This window comes from Maniola hyperantus, chromosome 20 (assembly GCF_902806685.2).
Source record: "Maniola hyperantus chromosome 20, iAphHyp1.2, whole genome shotgun sequence".
Lineage (NCBI taxonomy): Eukaryota > Metazoa > Arthropoda > Insecta > Lepidoptera > Nymphalidae > Maniola > Maniola hyperantus.
In genome coordinates, this window is record NC_048555.1 from 12861086 (window position 1) to 12875969 (window position 14884).

The following is a 14884-nucleotide window of genomic DNA, read 5'->3' on the forward strand; positions in this document are numbered from 1 at the left end:
GGCGTCCCCTCGCCTCATACTTCGATTGCCATCTCGACCTGTCAGCTACTATACCTACCCATTTTCTGCAATACAATATGAACATTTTAATTTTTATGAATTTTTTTGTCTTTTAAAAACGAATCCTAAATCGACGTAAATGCGATCAGTTTCATAGCAGAATTTAAATTTTAAAATTTCACCTTGGGACCCCTAAAAGCTACCAGACCCATAGACATGTTGCCTAAATTGCATTATGGTTAACCCGAGTCTGGATGGTACAACTGAATATTTAGGATTTTTAAATTGTCTATTAAAGGCTATAAATACACACTTTATATTAGTTTTGTTTGTAATTTTCCGTAACATAACTTACTTTATAAAGTTCAAAAACTAAAACCCGACTACAACTTTATCCTTCCGTATGTTGTTCTTGTTCGCCATGTTGGATTTGGCATGACGTCATAATTCATAAATCAATTTACTTCATTAATTTGCGAGATCAAAAAAAATTAAAGAAAATTAAGTACACGGCCGAAAGTAATGTACATCGACCTAGGAGATAGCAAATTTATAGAGCAATGTATGTCGTTGAGACTGGCAAAACGTCATATAGGTATGAATGACAGAGACGACGCTCTACAAAGCCGAAATGTCATTCTAAAGTCCGATGTACATTACTTTCGGCCGCGTAGTGTACAAGCTTAAAGCTAACATACATATCTATAGCGAGCATTTTTATAGTCGGGTAAAAATTGGCGATATGTTGTTTACAAAACATACTATGGATAATTTTTTTAAATATTAATTTCTAGTTTACACAAGTATCATAATACAATGGACTACTTAAATGTATTTATTTATTTTTATTTAGGTATAAGGCAGGTGCAATTGCATTCAAATATATTTTATTTTTACAAAAAATTATTTCATCCAATTTTTAGTCATTTTTTATTCCGCAAATGTATGTACAAATATAACCGAAAGTTTTTATTCAAAAAAAATCTAATAAATACATATAATTTATAGATCACAAAAATTTCGGTCCATAGTAATAAAAATAACACGGCTATTAAACACTTTGTTAAATTTAGTTCGTAAGGACTTAAAGTTCGTAAGGATTAATAAAAAAGAATTTCAAGATTTTAGTTTACATAATGAAAAAAAAAACAGAGGAACCAACGTCATAATTATGTTGAAATTTTTTGGTTAAAATACATATTATGATATATTATTTATTTCTATAGCAAAACTATATTTGTTTGTTTGGATGAATCTAAATATATAAAAGGAAAAGGTGACTGACTGACTGATCTATCAACGCACAGCCTAAACTACTAGACGGATCTACTAACTAGAAGGCTAGGATCTAAACTACTAGGCTGAAATTTGGCATGAAGATAGCTATTATGACGTAGATATCCGCTAAGAAAGGATTTTTGAAAATTCAACTCCTAAGGGGGTGAAATAGGGGTTGAAATTTGTGTAGTCCACGCGGACGAAGTCGCGAGCATAAGCTAGTAAAAGTATAAATTAGTTTGAAGAGGCTTGTACAAAGAGTGGATAATTCTGTTGTACACAAAGTTAAACCAAAGATCTAAATGTATTACTGTCACTTTCATGATACTCCCTCAGAAAAGGATAGCTATAAGATTTAGTTTAGAGATTGTGAACCCACAATGGCACTGATTCTGATAGCAACTAAATTACATTTAGAGTATTCACATCATTTTCTTGCCAATATAATATGAAAGGGACAGACAAACTTATTTTAATTTAGAACTGTCAAACTTCGTGAGTTTAGATAGTGTTTAAATTTGTACAATAGCAGTATTTTAAGTCGTTAAGAGCTAGCGCGCACCATGGTAAAACGTACGTTTTTTCCGCAAAATCTGTGAACTATAGAACTATATAGAAGCGTGCGCACTGCGGAATTAATTCCGCACCGGATTTTCATACATTTAAATTCAAATTCATTTTAATTTAAAATTAAATGAATGAAATATGGTGGTGTGGTGGTGGTATATTAAGGTGGTTTGATAGATCCAGCCGCGAAAATTCAAATTTTAGCTAGTTTTTCGAAAATAGTACACTAATCATACATCGAAGGCTTATGGTAATGAGTTTTGCGGGCATAACATTTATGCATCCACATGTTTTTCCATAAAAACTTTGGTCAAAAATACTCATTAACTTCATATTTGTGCATTATCTGGGAAAATTCAGAAAATTATCTTTCAGGAACAAAAATTTGAATTTTCGCGGCCGGATATTGTATCAAACCACCTTAAAACGCACTGCAAATCGCTGCACCGTGGTGTGCGCTAGATCTAATTTAAAATTCATCTTGCGGCCTTTTTTAGCAATATTGAAAATAAATGATGCAGATAGTTTAAATTTAGTTTAGAGAGACATTAGAATCGGCGCCGTGTCATTATTTCTGAATGAAGTAGAAACAAGATTATTTCAACGAATACTTTACGCTAATATTTTTATGATCAGAAAAAATTGTCTTTGTGTTTGTTTAATTTAAATAGTGAGTTTAGTTTTTTTAAATTCTGATATTTTTACGGGTAATTTATAGGTTTAGAGTTGAGAGGTGCAAGTATGGCGTCAAATTATATTTTTCTTTACGTATCAACGTCACAGAATCAGTAACGCGGTGTCCTGCGCGAGCGACGAATACTACGCGACGCGACGCTGCGAACGCGACGAACGCGAGACACAGACTGCCATATAGGCCGGCCAGGTATGCCGTTGCGTTGATCGCGTTCGTCGCGTTCGCAGCGTCGCGTCGCGTAGTATTCGTCGCTCACACAGGACACCGCGTAGGTAAGTAAAGAATATCGTGAATTCGTATAAGGTGTACAAAAACGCAGTCAATATTAATCACGATATTTGTTGAGCGTTTGGTTCAATGTATATTTATCACGATATTTATCTCAATTCTGAGCACATTTGAATATTGCGATATAGATGATAATATCCCATATTAGATAAACTAAAACCGGTTTGTTCATGGTCTTCTAAGTGCGGCTTATATTATAATAGAGCAATATTTATTTGACGATGTTCGCAGCTTGTTTCTTGGCCTTGACCAGCTCGACCAGCTCCTTGTACCGCTTCATGCAGCCCTTCTTGCTGCGGTTGGGTATGCAGGCCGCGATCTTGTCCCAGCGCTCCGGGGTGCTCGCCGGGAACGTCTTGATGGCTTGCTCCAGCAGCTCCTGCTCGGTTTTAGTCCACGCCCGGTCCTCTTTGGATTCCTTTTCCTTGAGAACAATAATTAAAATTAGCAGTTATAGCCTCAATAGCTCAACCGGCATAGGAGTGGACTGAAAACCGAAAGGTCGACGGTTCAAACCCCGCCCGTTGCACTATTGTCGTACCTACTCCTAGCACAAGCCTGACGCTTAATTGGAGAGGAAAGGGGAATATTAGTCATTTAAAATGGCTAATATTCTTTATTTAAAAAAAAAAAAAAAAAAAAAAAAAAAAAAAAAAAAAAAAAAAAAAAAAAATTTAATCACTCAGATCAGATCAAGGTTTTTAAAACAACCACCTCCTTTTTGGAAGTCGGTAAATAACTTTAAACCCAACTTCAAAAGCACTGAAAAGTATTTTTTTTAAAATTATGTACAACGAATAGAAAACGCATGGTATCAATAAAATTAGTCTAAAAATACGTAATACGTACGTAATCTAAATATACATAAAACGAAAAGGTGACTGACTACGCACAACAGACGGAAACGTTTAAGTGCGGAAACCAGCCCAGAATGAAGAAGAAGAAGAAGAAGGTGACTGACTGACTGACTGATCTATCAACGCACAGCTCAAACTACTAGACAGATTGAGCTGAAAATTGGCATGCAGATAGCTATTATGAGGCAGGCATCCGCTAAGAAAGGATTTTTGGAAATTCAAGCCCTAAGGGGGTAAAATAGGGGTTTGAAATTTGTGTGGTGCACGCGGACGAAGTCGCGAGCATAAGCTAGTACGAAATACAATATTACAATCAAAATTATAAAGTATCAAATACTAATTCCTAGTTATGTAGATGACCTAAATAAAAAGCTGAGTGAGATTTAAATATTTACAAAATATTTAACACTCAGCTCTCACTAGTATAGTCAGTCAGATTGCAGTCTTGACCAATTAAATTTAAATAATAATTATTTTTGATTTTTGAACGCTCGAGTATGCGAGGCATACCTAGCGTTTAAAAAAAATTAATGGTTATAAAACCATTCGGTGAAGGAAAACTTAATCGTGAGGAGCGAGAACTCAAACCACTTGGCTTATGTGATGTCTCGGGCAGCAAACAAACACGCGACTAAATTTTCTACTAGCGCCATCTAGTTTTCTTTCTTCAAAACTTCATTTACAGTATTTTATTATAACAAACTAGAAGTTGACCTAGAATCATGAAATTTGGAAGGTAGGTAGGTCTTATAGCACATGTAAGGAAAACCTTTGTGGTTGTATCACAAAAAAATTTAAATGTGTTCATGAACAAATAAATTTTCAACTTTCAAGTAAGATTACTATACCAAGTGGGGGAAAGAGCTTTACGTGTACATTCTAAAACAGATTTTTTTTATTTGAATGCATAATAGTTTTTGATTTATCGTGCAAAATGTGGAAATGTCGAAAAAATACGACTGTAGTACGGAACCCTCTGTGTGCGAGTCTGACTCGCACTTGGTCGGTTTTTTATGCTTGTCTAATTTCAACATATTGTGTAGAAACAAAAATTGTAAACCACTACTGAGGGTATACAGGCCATAGTCCACCACTCTGTCCAAGTGTGGATTGGCAGACTTCACACACCACCAAGAGCAATAATGTGAACTCTCAAGTTATGCAGGTTTCCTTATGTTTTCCTTCACCATTGGGCAGGTTAGCTAATCCATACTTCCATACTTAGTAGACTTACTAATATTATAAATGCGAAAGTGTGTGTCTGTCTGTCTGCTAGCATTTCACGCCCCAACAGTTTAACCGATTTTGATGAAATTTGGTACAGAGGTAGCTTCCATCCCAGGGAAGGACATAGGCTACTTTTTATCCCCAAAAATCAAAGAGTTCAAACAGGATTCTTAAAGGCCCATCCGTTTAACCGATTTACATGAAATTTAGCACAGAGGTAGCTTGCATCCCCGAAATTTACATAGGCAACTTTTTATCCTGGAAAATTAAAGTTTCCATGGGATTTTAAAAAACCTAAGTCCACGCAGACGACGTCGCGGGCATCCTCTAGTTTATTATATTACAGAAACTATTATGATACCTTGATATCTCCATTGATTTTGGGTTTTGCTGTACCATTAACTAGTTTGGGCTGAACATCGTTCTGTGAGATGCCGCTGTCGTCAACTACATTCACTACTTTCTTCTTGTCCTTCTCAAATTGGTCAAACGCTTCCTCGTTAGCTGCTTTCTTGAGACTACTTTTGGAGAAATCTGAGCTTTGTAAATCCTTCGCTTTGTTTAAAACCTCCTTCGCATTGAAACGTCTATCATCCGTGAACGTACCGTGTTGGTTTAAGAAGTTAGCCACTACGTCCCAACGCTGGTTGGTCCCTGCGGGGAATAAATTTACAGCTTTTATTAGCAGTTGAGTCATCTCCACCGACCATTCTATCGGAGCTTTGAGGGCCGCGCTTTTCTTGGCCTTTTGCTCTTCTGCCTTTTTAGTTTCGAACAAAGCCCTGCGTTCTGCTTCTAACTTCTCCTCTGATTCTTTCACCGCTTTGATGAACGCATCGCGTCCGTTGCTTTCCAAATCTTTAATTAAATCCTGGAATTCGTTTAGTTTAAGCATTTCACATATTTTTTCTACGGCAGCCATGTGCGTGACGGTCTCGTTTTCATCGGTGGCGTAGTAATTATTAGCTTTGCAGACATCTCGGAGGGATTTTCGTTCTTTGCGCAGGTTCTTCTTCTGCACTTCGCGCTCAGCGCGGGCCACCTCCAGTCTCGCCCTTTCAGCTTCGTCGGCCTTCTGCTTGGCGAGCTGAGCTTCCTTTATCAGTCTCTCCTCTTCTGCTTTCTTAGCTTGCACTGCATCCTGGAATTTAGAGAAGAGAGTATGTAAGTGTGTGTTACCTTTTCACAGCTGTAGGTTGATTTCGTAAAACTTGCATCAATCATTATTACAATCTAATTTGTCTACTTTAATGATATTTCTTTTATTGTGAGTAATTATTTGGTGAAATAATAAACTAATTAGGTATCTAATTTTTTGTGATTGGCTGAATTTGTGCAATTCTCGTTGCAACAATGCATTATAGCCAGTAGTGAGCGAGCATCAACCAATCAGAGGTGATTGCGATTGTGACATTGTAGCTGTGACATTCTACCACAATCGAGCAGCGGAACAGCTAGCTAGTATTCTTTTATTCTGGGAAATTAGACTTCAAATTAAATTTTTTTATAAGTCTAAACCCACACAAATGTAGTGGCATCAGCTAATAGTGTAAACAGTTGTGAAATCTGTTTAGCATTAAATATGCATAAATGCATTTTCCTGACAAAAAATACATAGATACAAAAAAGTTGAATGTACTGTATAGGTATAGTGTAGGGGTACATCTAAGGCACTAAATATCACAATGCTCACAGACAGTGTAGGAGTAACTAGTTACAAAATATGAGTATAATACAAAAAATTTTTTTTTTGAAAAATTGTGTTTTCTTGTACCAAGTACAATAATTCAATATAAGAAACCCCAGAAGCATATTTGAATAAAAATTATTCAAAACTAGCTGATGCCTGCGACTTCGTCCGCATGAAATTAGGTTTTTAAAAATCCCGTGGGAACTCTTTGATTTTCTGGGATAAAAAGTAGCCTATGTCACTCTCCAGGTCTTTATCTATACCCATGCAAAAAATCACGTCAATCCGCTGCACCGTTGCGACGTGATTGAAGGACAAACCAATAAACAAACACACTTTCGCATTTATAATGAGGGTACTGATGGTTTTACATTTTACACATTATTCAAAATGTTTTCATTTTACACATTAGGAATATATGTAGACTTATTATTACCTGCCTGGCCCTCTTTGCAGCCAACTTCTTATCCTTGTCCTCCTGCTTGAACCTCTGTATCCTGGGATCATTGGCATATGCAAGATCAACTAAACTCCTCACTCGGGCCATCTCTTCCTTCTTTAGCTTAGCCCGAGCTACCTTATTCTGTTTCTCTATCCATCTCCTCTCCTCTCTATCAGACCCTTTCTCTTTCTCCTCTTCGTCCAAATAAGAGAACTCACGCCAAGAATCAAACTCATACCAAAATGAATAGAACTTCTCCACAAATTCACGAGGACTGTCCTCATCTCCGAGTAAAGGCACATTCTTTCTCTCCGACCAACGTGCGTTGATCTCAAAACATTTGCCGAACATTTTGAAGAACCCATCTTTCTTTATCTCACTAGTAGACGGAATAGAATCATCAACTTCTGGGTCAACGGAATCATATGATCTTCTACTTTTCGGTGTACCGAGGATTTCATATGCTTTAGTTATACATGTAAAGTAATCGTCATCGCTACGTACCTCTTCTCCTAACGCTTTACGCTTATCGGGATGGTGTTTGAGTACTTTCTGTCTATACGCGCGTTTGATATCATCGTCTGTGGCTTTGTAACGCAAATTTTTGATACCTAACACAGCATAGTGGTCCTGCTTCTTCCACTCTTTGGGATCCAAACTCCGGAGGTAATCCACGTCATCCTCGAAGATTATTCCTTCAGCCTTGTCTTTCGCCTTGGAGGCGAGCAGAGACGTATCTTCCCCGTGACACTTCACATTGTAATATTTCAAGAACGCGCCTCCGGCACATTCCACTTTCCGCTTCACGAACGAGCATGGTATCGCTACGACTCGACAATTGCTCCCAGGGTCCCCCTCGGTCATCGTTTAAACGATTTATTCAATAAAGAACTCCTTATTAACATAACCTAAAAGCGAGGTAAACAGCCAATATGTCAAGTTCACGTTGCTGATAATGAAAACTTTATTGGTAATATTTAAATAAATAAACAAAATTGCACTATTGTTTTAACAAAAATGAGAAAAAACTATGAGAATTCATTATAATTTGTAAATAATTCTGGAAAGCGCCATTGAATTCTTTTTCACGAGCATCAATTTCCGAAAAATACGAAAATTGAAATGTCAAATGATGCAAAAGTCAAAACCGTCGACCAATCAAAACTCTAACCACAGACATAAATAAAAATCCATAGACCAAAGATGAAATGAGTGAATGGTTTTAACTTTTTACGAGTTGTAAAGTTACGAGTTTGAAAAAGCTATACAAAAACCATAGACAACATTACTTTATCTATCTCGATCAGCATCAGCTGACTAGTCCTCGTCAAAATCAAATAAAAAAATTTAAAATTGCCAATTATTTAGGATTCCAAAATAGTGCAAGATAGAATCCACGTTTATTAGTTAGCATTAAGACGTGATTATTGAAGACTTTAACCCAATAATGAACGACCTAGATTCTATTTTCAAGCCAATAGTACTAGTGACAGGTTTTGGGCCGTTCTTGAATCATCCAGTGAATGCAAGCTGGGAAGCTGTGAGATCTATGAATAAAGAAGAAATAGAGAATAAGCATAATATAGAACTGGTGCAGCTTGAGATTCCCGTCACGTATGAGAACGTGGACGAATTCGTTCCAGCACTCTGGGAAACACATTCTCCCAAGGTACCTATAAAATACACACTTATAAGAGTGGCTAAGCAGCCCTTAAACCGGTTAACACTTCTTGGGATCTCGAATATCTATATTTTTATCTCATTTTGGACTTCTGCAATTGCATTTCTAAAGGATTTTTTAAATAAAATAATATTTATTTTGTTGCTACGAGGCAACAAGTAGCTAGCAAATTTCCAATTTGTTGTTTCTGCTGGTGATAGCAGGATCCAAACAAGGCTTGATCTATTATCTAAACCTGCTTCATTCTTGAACTCAAGCTCCTGCTTGACTAAATAAGTTTTCGAATTGTAAAGAAACCAGTATAACAAACAAACACACTTTCAAATTTAAAAATGACTAGATGATTACTAAAATATTAGCTATGTGGATTGAAGTAGTATCTGTATTATAATAAGGGTATTATAAATGCGAAAGTGTGTTTGTTTGTTGGTTTGTCCTTCAATCACGTCGCAATGGTGCAACAGATTGACATGATTTTTTGCATGGGTATAGATAAAGACCTGGAGATTGACATAGGCTACTTTTTAACCCAGAAAATTAGAGTTCTCACAGGATTTTTAAAAACCTGATTTGAACCTGACCCGGACGAAGTCGCGGGCATCAGCTAGTTTTGTAATAAATTACTTTTCAATGTTTTAGCTGATGATCCATGTGGGTGTATCCCAGATAGCACACAACATAACCCTAGAGACTCAGGCCCACAGGAAAGGCTACCAAAAACTCGACTACTTTGACAAATGCCCCGCCAACCAAGCGTGCACTGCCGATGGAGCCATACGAATACACACTAAACTAGATGTTGAGAGAATATGCAAAGACTACAATGATAAGCCACAGATGGACACAAGTGCTATCACTTCCAGAGATGCTGGAAGGTAAGAAAAAAAACCGGCCAAGTACGAGTCAGAATCCCGCACCGAGGGTTCTGTATTCGGGTATTTTTTTCGACATTTTGCACGATAAATCAAAACTATTATGCATAAAACTGTTTTAGTATATAGAGGTAAAGCCCTTTTATATGATACCCTACTTGATACCGTTATCTTACTTTGAAAATAATAATTATTTGTTACATGAACACATTTTAATTTTTTTTGTATGATGTAACCACAAATTTCGGTTTTCAGATTTATTCCTTTATTTGGGCTATAATACCTAACTACCTGCCAAATTTCAAGATTCTAAGTCAACGAGAAGTACCCAATATTTTTGTGACAGACACGACAGACAGATCACATTTATAATGTTAGTATGGGTATGGATTTACTAATGATTGTATTTCTCTATTTCAGGTACCTGTGTGAGTACATCTACTACACATCCCTCAGTGTAGACAACACTAGAACCCTTTTCGTCCATGTGCCAGATATGAATATTTACTCCTCCGACCAGTCCGCCAAGGCCTTGGAGAGGATATTGGAGTTGTGTTTAGAACAGATATCTACGATGGATTCTGCCAATGAAGTTACGGAAAAGATGCAAAACAAATGTTCCTTAGAATAAACCATACCTACTAAATAATTTTAAATACATATCAGAAATTGCAGAACTGAAAGAATTCTAGCCTGTGTCTCCTCCAGGGGAGACAGGGGAGGAGGAGGAGAGCTGATTTGACCACTAAGTCACGGTTCACTTCACTAGTAAACGGATTTTCATGAAATTTGGTACAGTGGTAGCTGATAGTCCGGGTTAACATATAGGGTAGTTTTATCCCGAAAAAAATTAGGGATTCTTTGGGATAAGGGATCAAGTTTTTTATCGATTTTACTCCACAACTCCCGTTAAATGTGAACCGATTTTCGCAATTCTTTTTGCTATACAAAGGTTATACTATCATGTTGGTGTCATCTAAGTTTGGTGCAGATTTGATGAACAGTTCCGTAAATAGGGGACGGAACTCCTCAACGGATAACAGCAAAACGATCGCGATTAGTATAATAGCTTGGTAAAAAGTAGACACTTAACTATAATACATAGCATATAGCATACAATCCATTTTCATTACTTCCCTATTACTTAACAGGTTTGATTCCGGAGCTGATTTGACCAGTAAGTCACGGTTCACTTCAGTTTGCAATACCCAGGGGAGATGCAGGTTCCAATCCTGCCGGATACGCATTTTTTAATGTATTTAAAATTATTTGAATTGTAGGTAAAACACTATCATGAAAATTACAAATAAGTCGCAATACAACATATTATTATTACTCAAATGTACAACCATAGACGCACAATCATTGTTTAGAACAGACCAACTATTGCAAAAGCTGAATGTTTCTGACTTCAGTAGGACAAATTGATCAATTCGAATATTATTCAAAAATATTATACAGGGTTAAAGAAAAAATATCAGAAACCTGTCGGCGGTAAAATATTGAATATTTGATATTTCACAAAATATCGAGTTAAAAAAGTTATAGAACAAAAGCTGTTAGTTTTAATGGTAACAATTACGTGCCGAGAGCTTTCTGATATTTTTCATTTAACCCTGTACACATATGTGAATTGTTATACATTTTATATTATATTTTGTCATAAGGATATATTATTATCATACACAAACGCGCGACGAAGGTTCCGGTACCGTACTTAAAGTGTAGGTATGCAAAATTAAGTAGAGAATGCAATTTATCTGAATCAATTTTATAGTATCAAAAAAAAATATGTAAAGGAGAATCAAGTACTGAATGTACTGTGGTTCCACCCTGCGCTATAGATATATGAAACCTAGATAATATTGTTAATTATTAATTGTTAAATAAATGTTAAGTAAATATAACTTTTCGGTGTTATGTGCGTTTTTAGTGAAATGTCACTTGTTTTAACGGTGAAGAAAAACACCGGCATGCCTGAAAGTTCTTCATGTTTTCAAAGGTGTGTGAAGTCTACCGATCCGTCCTTGGCCAGCATGATAGACTATGGCCAAAACCCTTCTCGCTCTGAGAGGAGACCTGTGGTCTGTAGTGAGCCGGTGATGGGTTGATCATGATGATGATGAAGTATACCTATACGTATTATTTAATCAAATTGATGTGTCAAAATTATTAGGCTTGGAGGTCTCGCTTTTGATTTGTAAGAAATAATTGTACCTACTTTTTATTGTTATTAAATGTTTATATAAGTATGTATTAGTTTGTAAGCACATTCCAAAGAATTTTTACCTGTGTAGCGGTTACCACAATAGAAACTAGATGGCGCTGTTCAATCGATGACGTAGTCCCGAACAAATGTACCGCCGATAGCAATCGCACTAACGGAGTTTTCTGCAATCTGGACTATATGTAGAAGTTTCAAGACATAACCGTCGGCCCAGCTGGCGCTACCGAGCACAACCAACCGCTCGGTGGGAGATCTCCCCTTTGGTACGGTCGAGCCTGCACACCGCTCCCGTACACTGTGTATAGGTATTAGGTACATTATAATTTCAACTGGTGAAGGAAGTTTTGATGATTTATTGCTCTTCATTAATTTAAGTCAAGTAACTACCTATTTTGAATTATATATTTTATAAACAAAATATTTTTTTATTGGCAGGCAACAATCGGACGCTAGATGTCGCTAAATCGGCCCAAGTGAGAGTCCACGAGGGGGTTCACCTGTAGGCCGTAAAACGCACAGGCGAACCACCTTCATGAAATCATACAGCCTTGTTTGCAATGAAACCGAGGCGGCTGTGCAAAGCAGCCGGTCATAGCCCGTATGCATCTCGCTGGCCTAGCATATGCACGCACTCTGCACTCCGTTTGTAGACAGCAAGTCGTTGCGGTTGCTTTCCACGTATGTGCGTCACGCATGATTACGAGGTGAATAAAATATGTACACTTATCTACACCAGAGTACGTACGCGCAGTTTTGAGTTCCATTCAAATAATTTATTCGATAACTAAACAATCAATAAATTGATAACTAGAACTGCGAATTATTCGCAAATCGAATGCAGTTTGTTTTTTTGTGAATTCTTCACATATCTACCTAAAAATCATTCGCCCATCTAACTGCAGAAACGTGCACAAACAAGACGCATTACGCCAAAAGTATAACTGTGCACAAACACGACGCATTACGCCAAAAGCATAACTGTGCACAGACCGTGCCGTGACCATGTGCGTTTGGTGTGTTGCGTGCACGGGTCGTGCGCGTACGTGGATCCACCTTTACGAAATGAAACAACCTCGTGATGTAAATATTAAAGTTTATTGTATTGATGGTCTAATCCTCCTCCTCGTCGTTGGCGGCGCCGGCGCCCTGGCCCTTGCGCAGGTTCTTGCGCTTGACGCGGCCCGGCCGGCCGCCGCCGAACGGCGACTTGAGCGAGAAGTCGATGTGCTTGCCCGAGTCCAGCCGCACGATGAACGACGGGATGTTCACCACTTGCTTGCGGACGCTGGAATACAACAATTACATGTTTAGAGACCTTCGTTTTCGAATAATTTTCATGTATTTCATGATTCTAGGTCAATGGGAAGAATCCTTAGGTTTTGATTCCCCTGACAGGTAGACACAATGAAGTGATTCTTCTCTTGGAGATACGAAACTCTATAAAGGAGGAACTTTGACTACTCTCTGTGGCATTGTAGCACTCAAACTGATGAACCAATTTTGATACTGTTTTTCTCTTAGATTTGGCCACAGCTACATTGTTTCTCTTAGATTTGGCCACAGCTAAAAGTTTCTCTTAGATTTGGCCACAGCTAATTGTTTCTCTTAGATTTGGCCACAGCTAATTAAGTTTTCAATCTATCGGAAATCTGTGAATGTCAACAGATTACAGCTATTAGTCAAGCTCTATCTTATCATAGCATATTATTTCCATCACTGTTACAGTATGCAGCAGAAAATAATCAACCTTTAGAAAGAGAGTTCGGCTTTGTAGAGCGTTGTCTCACGTCACTCATACCTATGTAACGTTTTGTCGGTCTCAACGACGCGTCAATGATCTACAAAACCGCTATCTCTTTCTAAAGGTTAATATACATTATTTTTTGCCGCGTACTGTACTATAAAGTTTTTAGCGTCACTACTAAATGGAATGCAAATACATTACCTGAGAATTACTCATAAAGAGCTCATAAATTTCAAGACATTGATCTCAAAGCAGGTTTGAAGATCAAGTGGTCTTAGGAACAAATCAGTAAAGCCAGCAGCTGTCGAGTGAGCTGCCACGTCGTTACCTGCGTTTATTATCATGTTTTTACAAATAATACCATTAATGGCTGATTTCAACGAACTGCAGAAGGAAGACTTTCTAATAACTTTTGTATAAGAAATATATTAAGGGCTGATTTTTAGTAACTACAGAAGAAAGACTTTCTGCTAACTGTTGTATAAGAAATATGTGCTAAAATTTTAAGTTGGGCGAACTAGTAAGTTCAAAAGAAATAAATGACTGAATTCTAAGTTTCTAACGAAATGCCAAAAATATGAACAGAATCAACGCGAACATAATATTTACTTCTGTCCAAGAAATGATATGAAAGTCGCGTCCAAAATGTCATACTTCAAAAATGACAACAAATACATAGAATAATTACCGGATATGCCTCTGCCTGATCAGGATACGCGCGTGATGGATTGACTTAGCGAGCCCAGCCTTGAACACCTGAGTCTGGAGGCGACGCTCCAGGAAATCCTCAATCTTGAGACCCAGAACGTAATCAAGTTTCATCTGCTTCTCGTCCAGCACGCCGATCCTCACCAAACGACGCAACAGCGCGTTACCTGGTTCATAGTTTAGTTATGTTAGTGATTATATAACTAAAGTTGTATAAGGTGCAACAGTATTTGATCATCAGTAAATATTTTTCAACAGGGTTGTTCTGCCAAGAGGTTTGCCAGTTCTTTTTTCATCACTCGTTTTTTTTAAATTAAATTTATAGACTTGCGCTTGGCTGCAATCAGACCTGGTGGCAAGTGATGATGCAGCCTAAGATAAGACGCGCTTGCCTAGAAAAAACCGGCTAAGTGCGAGTCAGACTTGTGCACTAAGGTACTGCAATCGTATTTTATCGACTATTTGCACAATAAATCAAAATTGTTTTTCTTGTGATGTAACCACAAATTCACGGTTTTCAGATTTTTCCCTCATGTCTGCTATACTACGTACCTTCCTGCCTTGTATGATTCTAGGTCAACGGGAAGTACCCTATAGGTTTCTTGACAG

The 14884-nt window shown here is 37.4% G+C and overlaps 3 protein-coding genes across 4 annotated transcripts in view; 1 reads left to right on the forward strand and 2 right to left on the reverse strand.

Annotated features, from left to right (window-relative positions):
• Window positions 1-2768: 2768 nt before the first annotated feature.
• LOC117991735 (dnaJ homolog subfamily C member 2) lies at window positions 2769-8174 on the reverse strand. Its single transcript, XM_034979332.2, has 3 exons — window positions 7038-8174; window positions 5273-6052; window positions 2769-3251 (listed from the first exon to the last, which is right to left on the reverse strand). The coding sequence occupies exons 1-3, from the start codon at window positions 7905-7907 to the stop codon at window positions 3039-3041; spliced, it is 1863 nt and encodes a 620-aa protein (XP_034835223.1). The 5' UTR covers window positions 7908-8174; the 3' UTR covers window positions 2769-3038.
• A 177-nt stretch (window positions 8175-8351) lies between these two features.
• LOC117991741 (pyroglutamyl-peptidase 1) lies at window positions 8352-11848 on the forward strand. Its single transcript, XM_034979341.2, has 3 exons — window positions 8352-8712; window positions 9364-9599; window positions 10017-11848. Exons 1-3 carry the CDS (start codon window positions 8491-8493, stop codon window positions 10225-10227), a joined length of 669 nt encoding a protein of 222 aa, XP_034835232.1. The 5' UTR covers window positions 8352-8490; the 3' UTR covers window positions 10228-11848.
• A 1051-nt stretch (window positions 11849-12899) lies between these two features.
• LOC117991744 (small ribosomal subunit protein uS4) overlaps window positions 12900-14884 on the reverse strand; it is a 100205-nt gene continuing 98220 nt past the window's right edge. For both annotated transcript variants that reach the window (XM_069505478.1, XM_069505479.1), the window contains exons 3-4: window positions 14256-14442; window positions 12900-13108 (exon numbers count right to left, since the gene is read on the reverse strand). In XM_069505478.1, coding sequence (XP_069361579.1) covers window positions 12934-13108; window positions 14256-14442 — 362 coding nt within the window. In that variant the 3' untranslated portion in view covers window positions 12900-12933. The remainder of the gene's footprint in view (window positions 13109-14255; window positions 14443-14884) is intronic.